The sequence below is a fragment of the Scyliorhinus torazame genome, chromosome 1 (genome assembly GCF_047496885.1).
Source record: "Scyliorhinus torazame isolate Kashiwa2021f chromosome 1, sScyTor2.1, whole genome shotgun sequence".
In the NCBI taxonomy this organism is placed as follows: Eukaryota; Metazoa; Chordata; class Chondrichthyes; order Carcharhiniformes; family Scyliorhinidae; genus Scyliorhinus; species Scyliorhinus torazame.
In genome coordinates this window covers 94,425,244-94,438,497 of record NC_092707.1, presented here as the reverse complement: position 1 = coordinate 94,438,497, position 13,254 = coordinate 94,425,244, and the positions used below count along the sequence as shown (strand labels likewise).

At 48.5% G+C, this 13,254-nt stretch overlaps 1 protein-coding gene across 1 annotated transcript in view; it reads right to left on the bottom strand.

Annotated features, from left to right (window-relative positions):
- The window catches only part of hira (histone cell cycle regulator a), a 166,780-nt gene that overhangs the window by 106,682 nt on the left and 46,844 nt on the right, over positions 1–13,254 (bottom strand). Inside the window, 1 exon segment of the mRNA XM_072498209.1 lies at positions 425–538. Within this exon segment, the coding sequence (XP_072354310.1) occupies positions 425–538 (114 nt within the window).

Sequence of the window (13,254 nt, the reverse complement as noted above, 5' to 3'; positions counted from 1 at the left end):
CAGCGTGGACTCCTGGATCAACGATATGGCGGGGTTTATTAAGTTGGAGAGGGTGAAATTCGCCTTGAGAGGGTCGGTACAAGGGTTCTTTAGGTGGTGGCAACCGTTCTTCGACTTCCTGGCAGAATGGTAGACATAGGTCAATGGCAGCAGCAACTCGGGGGGGGGGTTACTTTATTTTTGTTTATTTACACTGGGGGGGTCTGAGGGGGTGTATATATTTGCTATGTTTGCTTTGTGTTAAGTCGAGGTGTTGATTTATTATTTATGTACAGGGGGGAGGGGGTATGGAGGGTTGCTTTTTTGGACTGTGTTTTGTACTTAACCCTGTTGGGTTTCATTTTGTTACTGATATTCTGTGAAAACCTTAATAAAAATTATTTTAAAAAAAAAAGAAATAAGACACCTGGGACTTAGAACTTACCCAAACAGAGAGGGACCGGTCCTTACTCCCAACGGCACAACAGCAATAAGGACAGCTTGGCTTATTGGAGCTTCCATTCCGAGGTTTCTTCTTGAAGATTTTGGGATTAAATTTCTGAAGGTGGGAATAGAAGAGGAAAACTGTCATTGCCTGATCAAGAACAGGCAACTGCACTTTCAAAGTACAAGGAAGCTGCTAATTCCTCAAGTCATCTTTGCACGTCAGTTGAAAGGACCTCTGATCAGCAACAGATGCACAACCAGCTTTGGGCACAGTTCAGCTGCCAGTACACTTCACTATTGTGGTACCTACGTGAAAGGATTACCTTATATTTCATAATTTATGCAACGGCGCCACTGCAAACAAGCAGGGAACCTTAGTCATACAGGAGAATCTGTGGAACTTAATGATTTCCCATCAATGACTTCTGTATTATGCTTGACAGTACAATAAACCACAACAGACCACATGTGTTGGTTTAAATTCTAATATAATTGCAATAACCAAAATGTAGCTTGGATGCTGAGAGGATGTTTCCCTTTGTGGGAGAGATCAGAACAAGGGGATATAGCTTAAACGTAAGGGGCCTTCCACTTAAGATGGAGATAAGGAGAATCTTTTTCTCGGAGGGTTGTTGTGGAATTCTCTTCCCCAGGGAACAATTCAGGCAAGGTCACTCAATATTTTACCGTTCCAGAAGGTAGACAGAAAAGTAGAGTTGAGGCCACAATCAGATCAACTATAATCTTAACAAATGGTGGAACAGGCTGGAGAAGCCAAATGATCTATTCCTAATTCGTATGCAATAAATGAAAGTTGGAAAGGCCGAGTTTATTCCTAGATGACCATCTCCCCACTTACGGTTACAGGCAGCCTGTAGCTGACAAGAATTATTCCTTTCTCTTCATTGCTTTTGTTAAATTACAGAACAGCCAAAACCCAGTTTATTGTTTTGTGTGTCACCACTGAGCAAGTTCTCAATAACTCTGCCTTTAGGACTACACTTCAAACGGTATTCATTTGGTTGTTAAAGCACTTTAGGGGCATCCTGTCATTGTGGAAGATGCAACAAGTCTTCCTCTTCTTTTGACACAAGACAGCTTTACCTTATCCTTCCATCCACCAACCCCGCACCCCAACAATGCCCAAACCCGAGTCACAATTCTTTACAATTCAGTTATGTGGTAAAATTGGGTACTAATGTGCATCCACATCTTATTGCAAAACACACACCCAAAGGAAGAGCGATCCAATTAACAAAAAAAACTATTCAGAAGGATCGTCCTTCCTTCACACAAGTATTTAGTTAGGATTTTAACCATTCTGGCGGAGAAAATTATTCAATGCACCATTCTGGAAACAGATTTTCTCGGTACTAAATGTAAAAATTACAGTACTTAAATAAGTTATAGATGGAATGATTAAACAATCATTTTGAGGCCAGATTGTTTGGCCAGTGATTATGTGGGAGAGCAAAATTAATAAACTGGAAAATATAATTATCAATTTCACTGCAAAAAGAACAGGCAAAGGTGAAGCTCAAATGTAGAATTCTACAAATGTAGAGTCTCTACAAACACCAATGACACAGTACTCTGCTCCCAAGTCTAACTTCAGCATCATTTATAAACACTCTAAATCAAATGCTGGTATCTTCTTGTTGATCTCACTGCTCTTAAATACAGCTGGCATTCATGAATACAAAGTCAGAGCAGATGTTCCCTGAAATGAAATGGAATCTGGGAAGGACAGTGAGACTTTTTGAAACAAAAGATATCAGAACAATCCAAATCTGCTCTAAACCTTCTTTATGGGCCAAGGTGAGTTTATTAAATTAACTTCTGATCTGCTCGGCTTATCGTATAAAAAAAAAGAGACCATTCAACTCCTGCCAAATCTTTGAAAGAATTATCCAATTTATCCAATTAGTCTGCTCTTTCCTGAGGGTACTTCAAGTATTTATTCAATTCCCTTTTGAGCATTACACCTCTTGCGAAAATCTGACTCATGGGGCTGGATTCTCTGAGCCTCTGCGCCAAAATCATGATCAGCAGGGGGTGCGGAGAGTGAACGTTTACGCCAGAATCCGGTACGACGCCACTCCCGCGATTCTCCGGTACCCGGCGAGAGTAGGGGGCCATTGACAGAGGGCTCCCCCCTCGGAACTGGCCGAGTTCTGGACGGCGTGGTTCGAACCACGTTTTGCCTGTCGAGAACGGCCGGTGGCGGCTGCGGACTAGTGGGGGCAGGGGATCCCTCACCGGGGGGGGGTCTCATGGACGGCAAGCGATCGGGCAGCACCGATCCGTGGGCGGGCAATCACGTGGGGATCTACTTCTTGCATCAGGTCCGCAGTGCAAGTCTGCCATGCTGTGTGCATGCACGAACTCCCGACTGGAAGTGCAGGGCCCAGTATCGGCAGCTAAAGCTGCAAGAGGTACTCTGGGGCCCTGCAAGCGCCCTGCAGGTTGGTGAAACGCCCACATATTGGTGCTAGCGTGGGGACATGGCCCCATTATTGGAGAATCCCGCCCATGGTTTATCTGTTTTAGAATGTAACTTATAGTTTTAGGAATATAAATTTTAGGTTGGTGGTTAAAGTATTACATGCAAGATAAGTGGACATCTGGTTGAGAAACTGGTCAAACAATTCTGATATAAGCGCAATTCAAAGAAGTCTGATTTATTACACTTAAAAGGTAGCCTGTGTTTATCTTGCAAGTCAGAGTTCATCGTGAAAAAAAATTGAACAATGAATTATCCACCTTCAAGCTTGTATTGGAGCCAGGAATCTGGAGAAGGGTCATAAAACTCCATTGGAAATATAATTTATTTATATTGGTTGCACAATCAAAGAGTTGTGTTGCTGGTAAAATAATTAGTTCACATTTCTGCTTGAATCATCCAAAAGTATGTCACGTTATCATAACTAGAATAATTCTAGGTGGAGCCTTGGTCAGAAGTTTATTTTGTTTCATTTATGTGTGTGTTTGCTGACAGAACCAAACAGAATTCAGTTCGATTTTAAAACAGACTATGAAGATTTGCCCCACCTTGCAGCTAATAGAGGGAATTTTCAGTGGTTTACAGAGCCTTACAGCAGAAAACAGTCAGCAGAGTTTGCATGGTAAGTGATAAAAAGGCACTTGGATACTTGCTGCTCAACCCAAACCAGGAGCCATGGTCTGTAAAGGAAAAAGTGGCAGGCCGCGTAGCCAAAAGCTAATGGAACAACCTCCATAGAGTCTTACCTTGGAAGATATCTAGAACCTTGAGGGAATTAAAGCAAATTCTGGAGGGCAATAGGTAGAACTAAGTTCATAACGTAAGTAAATAAAATGTACTCTTGCAAATATCTGGTTCATAGTTATTTTTCTGGTTTTATTCTGAGAGGAGGTCACCCTGCTAGCTATAAAATTAGTTAACGGGAGCAGAGGAGAGGGTACCGTGGGGCAGCACGGTAGCATTATGGATAGCACAATTGCTTCACAGCTCCAGGGTCCCAGGTTCGATTCCTGCTTGGGTCACTGTCTATGCGGAGTCTGCACATCCTCCCCGTGTGTGCGCGGGTTTCCTCCGGGTGCTCCGGTTTCCTCCCACAGTCCAAAGATGTGCAGGTTAGGTGGATTGGCCATGATAGAAGGTCCCTGTCCGGTTGATAACTTGAAATGTAAGGGGGTTAAATGGTCTAGTAAAAAGATCACGAGTGTTTGCACACCTGAGAAGTTTGAAGGCTAGTGTGGTGTTTTTACCGGAGACCCATTTGCGGATCAAGGGCCAAACAACGTTACGGAAGGGCTGGGTGGGACAGATATACCATTCGATTTCAATGGTAGGGTTCAGGGGGCTGCAGTGCTGATCAACAATAGGGTATCTTTTTCAGCTGCTAAAATATTGGTGGACCCAGGCGGGAGGCATATGATCATCAGTGGGTCATTGGTGGGACGTCGGCGGTCCTAGTTAACGTGTATGCACCGAACTGGGATGATTGGGCATTTATCAACAAGGTGCCGGCTTCTATTCCGGATCTGGATTCACATTAACTAATTTGGGGGGGGGGGGGGGGGGGGGGGGGAGAGAGAGAGAGACTTCAATTGCGTTTTGGATCATCAGTTGGACAGGTCAAATCCTAAGTCTTTGAGTCCATCAGAGGTAGCGAAGGCAATATTGGTCATTAGGGAACAAATGTAAGGGGGGGGAAGACTAATGGAGATTTATGCATCCCAGGGATAAGGAGCTTTCTCTTTTTTCTCACATCCGTTGGGTCTACTCCCAGATTTACTTTCTTCGTCGCTGGGGAGCATATTGAGTTCTCGGAACGAGGCAGTTTTGCCTTCCATGCTGGGTCATTATGGGGGAGATAATCTCCTACAAGGCACAGGAGAATAAATCTGGAAGGGTGGAGAGGCAGAGGTTGGTGGATTCCATCCTCGAAGTGTATCGCCAGTACTCGATTGCCTCAACACCGGATTTGTTGGCGAGTAGGAAGAAATTGTAGATGGAATTTGAGTTGCTCTCATAGGGCAAGACGGTGAGCCGGCTGCGACACTCGAGGGGAACTTTGACGAATATGGGGAGAAGGCCATTTGTCTTTTGGCACACCACCTGAGGTAGCAGGCTGCATCCCGGGAGATGATTCAGTTGGTGGGTTGGTTTCCGCCCCAAGGAAGATTAATGTGGCGTTTGAGGCCTTTTATCGAGAGTTGTATAAGTCAGAGCCTCCAGAAGAGAGATTGACAATGATGCATTTTTTGGACGGGTTGTCCTTCCTGGTGGTGGAACAGGGGAGAAGGGAGGAATTGGAGTTGATGATGGAACTGGAAGAGGTTATGAAGTGTATTGGATTAATGCAGTTGGGTAAAGCTCCGGGCCTGGATGGGCTCCCTCTCAAATTCTATAAAATGTTTGCAGGTTAGTTGATCCCACTGTTGCTGGATATGTTCAATGATTCCTTGTCCTGGGGTGGGGGGGGGTGTTGACGACACCTTGGCGCAGGCATTGATTTCCCTGATCCTGAAGAAGGATAAAGATCCTACGAAGTGATGGATGGTCATACAGACCCATTTCATTGTTGAATGCTGACACCAAGCAGCTGGCGAAGGTGTTGACACTGCATTTGGAGCCCTGTCTTCCAGGAGTGATTTGGGAGACTTCCGGGTGCGGCGATGACCAGCTGAGTCGCACGTTTCGGCAGCTCCCGGTGAAACGGACTTTTGGGCTCTTGATAGGAGCCCCAACGGCAATTTTGACGGCTAAAAACACTGTGCGGTAAACCAGAAGGGAATCCCCCCTGGATACGGATGAAAAAAGGAGGAGAAAGTGGCCGGATTGCAGTGGATCCTTTAGAACAGCGGCAAGGAAGGCAAGCAAAAACCAAGATGGCGTCGGAAGGTGGCAGTTTAACATGGGGCCCTGAACAACAAGAGTTCTTGAAATGCTGTGTGGAAGAGCTCAAAAAGGAAATGAAGAAAGAGCTGTTGGCCCCGATACTACAGGCGATCGAAGGGCTAAAGGAGGAACAAAAGACCCAGGAGCGGGAGCTTCGGGTCGTGAAGGCAAAGGCAGCCGAGAATGAGGACGACATACAGGGCCTGGTGGTGAAGACGGAGACGCATGAGGCACATCAGAAACGATGTGTGGAAAGGTTGGAGGCACTGGAGAACAACGCAAGGAGGAACAACCTGAGGATTCTTGGTCTTCCTGAAGGTGCGGAGGGAGCGGACGTCGGGGCATATGTGAGCACGATGCTGCACTCGTTAATGGGAGCGGAGGCCCCGGCGGGTCCATTGGAGGTGGAGGGAGCATACCGAGTGATGGCGCGAGGACCGAGAGCAGGAGAAATCCCCAGAGCCATAGTGGTGAGATTCCTCCGTTTTAAGGATAGACAAATGGTCCTTAGATGGGCAAAGAAAACTCGGAGCAGTAAATGGGAGAACGCGGTGATCCGCGTTTATCAAGACTGGAGTGCGGAGGTGGCGAGAAGGAGGGCGAGCTTTAATCGGGCCAAGGCGGTGCTTCATAAAAAGATGATAAAATTTTGAATGCTGCAACCGGCAAGACTGTGGGTCACATATCGAGGGAGGCACCACTACTTTGAGACGGCGGATGAAGCGTGAACTTTTATTGTGGAAGAAAAACTGGAATGAGCGGGTTATTAAAAAGAACGTTTGAACAAAGTGGTGGGGCGAAGAGGGGGGTTAAAAAGGGGGGAAAAGAGGAGTTTTATGTACTAATCCTGCGATGTGGTAACTTTTCTCTCTTCCACAGGTGGTGATGGGGGGAGGAGGGGAGGTGGAGGAGATGGGGCGTTGGCCATTGGGGGCGGGGCCAAGGGAGAAGCGCGGGCTTGGTTCCCGCGCTATGATAATCATGGCGGGAATAGAGAAGCAGGAAGGAGGGGGCGTCGCACAGTGCGAGCCGAGGTCACGGGGGGAAGCCGAGGTCGGCCAGAGTTTGCTGACTTCTGGGAGCAACATGGGGGGAGTAATTACGCTAGCGGGGGATCTAGCGGGGGGTGGGGGGGGTGGGTGGGGGGAATTACTGGGTTGCTGCTGCTGGGGAGAGGGGGGAGCTGGTATGGGAGGGGATGGGCGGGGGGGGGCACCGCCTGGGGGAGATACAGCTGCGTGGGAACCGGGTGAGGAGCTGGAAAAAGGGGATGGTTAATCGACAAGGGGGGGGGGGGGGGTAGGAAGCCCCCCAACCCGGCTGATCACGTGGAACGCGAGAGGGCTGAATGGGCCGATAAAGAGGGCACGGGTACTTGCACACCTTAAGAAACTTAAGGCAGATGTGGTTATGTTACAGGAAACGCACCTGAAACTGATAGACCAGGTTAGGCTATGCAAAGGATGGGTGGGGCAGGTGTTCCATTAGATGCGAAAAACAGGGGGGTGGCTATATTACTGGGGAAGCGGGTAATGTTCGAGGCAAAGAGTATAGTGGCGGATAATGGGGGCAGATACGTGATGGTGAGTGGCAAACTACAGGGGGAGACGGTGGTTTTGGTAAATGTATATGCCCCGAACTGGGATGATGCCAATTTTATGAGGCGGATGCTCGGACGCATTCCGGACCTCGAGATGGGAAAGCTGATAATGGGGGGAGATTTTAATACGGTGTTGGAACCAGGGCTGGATAGGTCGAAGTCCAGGACTGGAAGGAGGCTGGCAGCAGCCAAGGTACTTAAAGATTTTATGGAGCAGATGGGAGGTGTAGACCCGTGGAGATTTAGCAGACCTAGGAGTAAGGAGTTCTTGTTTTTCTCCTATGTCCATAAAGTCTACTCGCGAATAGACTTTTGTGCGCTGGGAAGGGCGTTGATCCCGAAGGTGAGGGGAACGGAGTATATGGCTATAGCCATTTCGGATCACGCTCCACACTGGGTAGACTTGGAGATAGGGGAGGAAACAGGAGGGCGCCCACCCTGGAGAATGGACATGGGCCTAATGGCAGATGAGGGGGTGTGTCTAAGGGTGAGGGGGTGCATTGAAAAGTACTTGGAACTCAATGATAATGGGGAGGTCCAGGTGGGAGTGGTCTGGGAGGCGTTGAAGGCGGTGGTTAGAGGGGAGCTGATATCAATAAGGGCACATAAAGGGAAGCAGGAGAGTAAGGAACGGGAGCGGTTGCTGCAAGAACTTTTGAGGGTGGACAGACAATATGCGGAAGCACCGGAGGAGGGACTGTAGATGGAAAGGCAAAGGTTACATGTAGAATTTGACTTGCTGACTACAGGCACTGCAGAGGCACAATGGAGTAAGGCACAGGGTGTACAGTACGAATATGGGGAGAAGGCGAGCAGGTTGCTGGCACACCAATTGAGGAAAAGGGGAGCAGCGAAGGAAATAGGGGGAGTGAGGGATGAGGAAGGAGAGATGGAGCGGGGAGCGGAGAGAGTGAATGGAGTGTTCAAGACATTTTATAAAAAATTATATGAAGCGCAACCCCCGGATGGGAGGGAGAGAATGATGGTTTTTTTGGATCGGCTGGAATTTCCCAAGGTGGAAGAGCAGGAAAGGGTGGGACTGGGAGCACAGATCGAGGTAGAAGAAGTGGTGAAAGGAATTAGGAGCATGCAGGCGGGAAAGGCCCCGGGACCGGATGGATTCCCAGTCGAATTCTATAGAAAATATGTGGACTTGCTCGCCCCGGTATTGACGAGGACCTTTAATGAGGCAAAGGAAAGGGGACAACTGCCCCCGACTATGTCTGAAGCAACGATATCGCTTCTCTTAAAGAAGGAAACGGACCCGCTACAATGCGGGTCCTATAGACCTATTTCCCTCCTAAATGTAGATGCCAAGATCCTGGCCAAGGTAATGGCAATGAGAATAGAGGAATGTGTCCCGGGGGTGGTCCACGAGGACCAAACTGGGTTTGTGAAGGGGAGACAGCTGAACACGAATATACGGAGGCTGTTAGGGGTAATGATGATGGCCCCACCAGAGGGGGAATGCCGAGAAAGCATTTGATAGAGTGGAGTGGGATTATTTGTGGGAGGTGTTGAGGAGATTTGGTTTTGGAGAGGGGTATGTTAGATGGGTGCAGCTGTTGTATAGGGCCCCGATGGCGAGCGTGGTCACGAATGGACGGGGATCTGCATATTTTCGGCTCCATAGAGGGACAAGGCAGGGATGCCCTCTGTCCCCATTATTGTTTGCACTGGCGATTGAGCCCCTGGCGATAGCGTTGAGGGGTTCCAAGAAGTGGAGGGGAGTACTTAGAGGAGGAGAAGAACACCGGGTATCTTTGTATGCGGACGATTTGCTACTATACGTGGCAGACCCGGCGGAGGGGATGCCAGAAATAATGCGGATACTTGGGGAGTTTGGGGATTTTTCAGGGTATAAATTGGACATGGGGAAAAGTGAGTTGTTTGTGGTGCATCCAGGGGAGCAGAGTAGAGAAATAGAGGACCTACCGTTGAGGAAGGTAACAAGGGACTTTCGTTACCTGGGGATCCAGATAGCCAAGAATTGGGGCACAGTGCATAGGTTAAATTTAACGCGGTTGGTGGAACAAATGGAGGAGGATTTCAAGAGATGGGATATGGTATCCCTGTCACTGGCAAGGAGGGTGCAGGCGGTTAAGATGGTGGTCCTCCCGAGATTCCTATTTGTGTTTCAGTGCATCCCGGTGGTGATCACGAAGGCTTTTTTTTTTAAAAGGATTGAAAAGAGCATCATGGGTTTTGTGTGGGCCGGGAAGACCCCGAGAGTGAGGAAGGGATTCTTACAGCGTAGCAGGGATAGGGGGGGGGCCGGCACTACCGAGCCTAAGTGAGTATTATTGGGCCGCTAATATTTCAATGGTGAGTAAGTGGATGGGAGAGGAGGAGGGAGCGGCGTGGAAGAGATTAGAGAGGGCGTCCTGTAGGGGGACTAGCCTACAGGCTATGGTGACAGCCCCATTGCCGTTCTCACCGAGGAACTACACCACAAGCCCGGTACACTGAAGATTTGGGGACAGTGGAGACGGCATAGGGGAAAGACTGGAGCCTTGGGGGGGGGTCCCCGATAAGAAACAACCATAGGTTTGCCCCGGGGGGAATGGATGGGGGATATGGAATGTGGCAAAGAGCAGGAATAACGCAACTGAAAGATCTGTTTGTGGATGGGAAGTTCGCGAGTCTGGGAGCGCTGACCGAGAAATATGGGTTGCCCCAAGGGAATGCATTCAGGTATATGCAACTGAGGGCTTTTGCAAGGCAACAGGTGAGGGAATTCCCGCAGCTCCCGACACAAGAGATGCAGGACAGAGTGATCTCAAAGACATGGGTGGGGGATGGTAAGGTGTGAGATATATATAGGGAAATGAGGGACGAAGGGGAGACTATGGTAGAAGAACTAAAAGGGAAATGGGAAGAAGAGCTGGGGGAGGAGATCGAGGAGGGGCTGTGGGCAGATGCCCTAAGCAGGGTAAACTCGTCGTCCTCGTGTGCCAGGCTAAGCCTGATTCAGTTTAAGGTATTACACAGGGCGCATATGACTGGAGCACGGCTCAGTAAATTTTTTGGGGTGGAGGATAGGTGTGCGAGGTGCTCGAGAAGCCCAGCGAATCATACCCATATGTTTTGGTCATGCCCGGCACTACAGGGGTTTTGGATGGGGGTGACAAAGGTGCTTTCAAAAGTAGTAGGGGTCCGGGTCGAACCAAGCTGGGGGTTGGCTATATTTGGGGTTGCACAAGAGCCGGGAGTGCAGGAGGCGAGAGAGGCCGATGTTTTGGCCTTTGCGTCCCGAGTAGCCCGGCGTAGGATATTGCTAATGTGGAAAGAAGCCAAGCCCCCGGGGGTGGAGACCTGGATAAATGACATGGCGAGGTTTATAAAGCTAGAGCGGATTAAGTTCGTCCTAAGGGGGTCGGCTCAAGGGTTCACCAGGCGGTGGCAACCGTTCGTCGAATACCTCGCAGAAAGATAGATGGAATGGAAAAAAGAAGGCAGCAGCAGCAGCCCAGGATCGGGGGGGGGGGAGGAACCAGAAGGACTCTCAGGGTTGTTAATATATACTGTATAATATGTATAGGTCGTTGCTACAGATAATTATATATTGGACTGTTAAATTATATTTTTGGAGAGTGTTACTTGTGATAAGGCAGTTGCCAATTAGGGTTAGTTTTCATTTTTGTTATTTATTATTTATTCATTTTTTTTTGTTTTTGTTTATAAAACAGGTCATTGTTATTTGTGTTGTTATAATATTGTGTAAAGGATGCACAATGTACTGTGTTGGTTGACCAAAAATTTTCAATAAAATATTTATTTTTAAAAAAAGGAGTGATTTTGGAGGAGCAGACTGGTTTTCTCAAGGGCCAGCAGTTACCAGCCAACATATTGCATTTGTTGAACGTCGTTCTGTCCCCCTCCCCAGAGGTGATTATTTCAATGGATGCTGAAAAGCGCTTGACTTCTGTTTGACTTGGCAATCGAGCCTCTGGCCATCGTGTTGAGGTCATCCATTGGGTGGAGGGGGATAGAACAGGGGCGGGAGGTAGCATTGGGTATTTTTATATGTGGATGATGTACTTCTGTAAAACACGGACCCACTCTCCAATATAGAAGAGATAATGAAGCTACTTCGAAATTCTGGCTCCTTCTCAGCGTTTAAGCTGAATTTGGACAAAGATGAATACTTTCCGCTGATTCCCCCAGGGAAGGGAGCTGATCTGGGGGAGTTGCCGTTTCGTCTGCCCAGAACTAGCTTCCATTATCTGGGAACTCAGATGGCCCACGATTGGGCCTCACTTCACAAGCTTAACTTTGCTGGTCTGGTAAAGGGGGTTAAGGCCGACATGAAAAAGTGGGATGCCCTCCCTCTGACCTTGGCGGGCAGGGTGCAGGCTGTGAAAATGAACATCCTGTTGTGGTTTTTGTTTCAGACTTTCTTCTATCGGGTCAACAAAATGGTATCCTCCTTTATTTGATGGGCAAAACCCCACGGATTCAGAGGACACTTCTACGGAGAGACAGTTGGGGAGCTTCTCGCTACCTTTTCTTAAAAAAAGTATTTTTATTCCAAATTTTTAACATTTTTACAATTTACAACAAACACAAAGCAGTTTAGTCCATAAGAGGGTCATTCAGGAGTCTGGTAACAGCGGGGAAGAAGCTATTTTTGAATCTGTTAGTGCGTGTTCTCACACTTTTGTATCTTCTGCCCGATGGAAGAGGTTGGATGAGAGAATAATAATAATAGTCTTTATTATTGTCACAAGTAGGCTTACATTAACACTACAATGAAGTTGCTGTGAAAATCCCCGAGTCGCCACACTCCCGCGCCTGTTTGGGAGAATTCAGAATGTCCAAATGAGCTACACGTCTTTCAGGACTGGTGGGAGAAAACCGGAGCACTCGGAGGAAACCCACGCAAACACGGGGAGAACATGCAGACTCCACACAGACAGTGACCAAGCTGGGAATCAAACCTGGGATCCTGGCGCAGTGAAGCAACAGTGCTAACCACTGTGCTACCATGCCACCCTGAAATAACCCAGATGGGAGGGGTCTTTGATTGTGATGCCTGCTTTCCAAAGGCGGCAGGAAGTGTAGACAGAGTCAATGGAGGACAGAGCTGGAAGCGAAGTATGGGCAGGAGCAGGGGGAAATGTTTAGATACACGCAGGTTCGAGACTTTGCCAGAAAGGAGATACAGGGCTTCTCGGTGGAACCGGCCTCCACGTTGCTGGAGGAGGTGCTGACGACAGGGGGACTGAAGAAGGGGGTAGTGTCAGCGGTTTACGGGGCTATTTTGGAAGAGGAGAAAGCACCACTGGAAGGGATCAAAGCACTGTGGGAGGAAGAGTTGGGAGAGGATATGGAGGAGGGGTTCTGGTGTGAGGTGCTCCGGAGAGTGAATGCCTCCACCTCGTGCGCGAGGTTGGGGCTGATACAGCTGAAGGTGGTATACAGAGAACACATCACAAGGGCGAGGATGAGCCGATTCTTTGAAGGAGTAGAAGATGTGTGTGAACGTTGCGGGGGGGAACCCGCTAATCACGTTCATACGTTTTGGTCCTGTCCAAAGCTAGATGATTTTAGCTAGAAGGAGGTTTTTACGGTAATTTCTAAAGTGGTACACGTGAAACTGGACCCGGGCCCCCGGGAGGCCATATTCGGGGTGTCGGACCAGCCAGGGTTGGAAACGGGTGCGGGTGCGGAGGCAGATGTTGTAGCCTTCGCCTCGTTGATCGCCCAAAGGCGGATCCTGATGATCCTGTGCCGTGGCGTGGCGAGGGGACCTGTTGGAATTCTTGACTCTTGAGGAGGTTAAGTTTGAACTGAGCGGAAGGATGGAGAGGTTCTACAATTCATGGGCATTATTCATTAT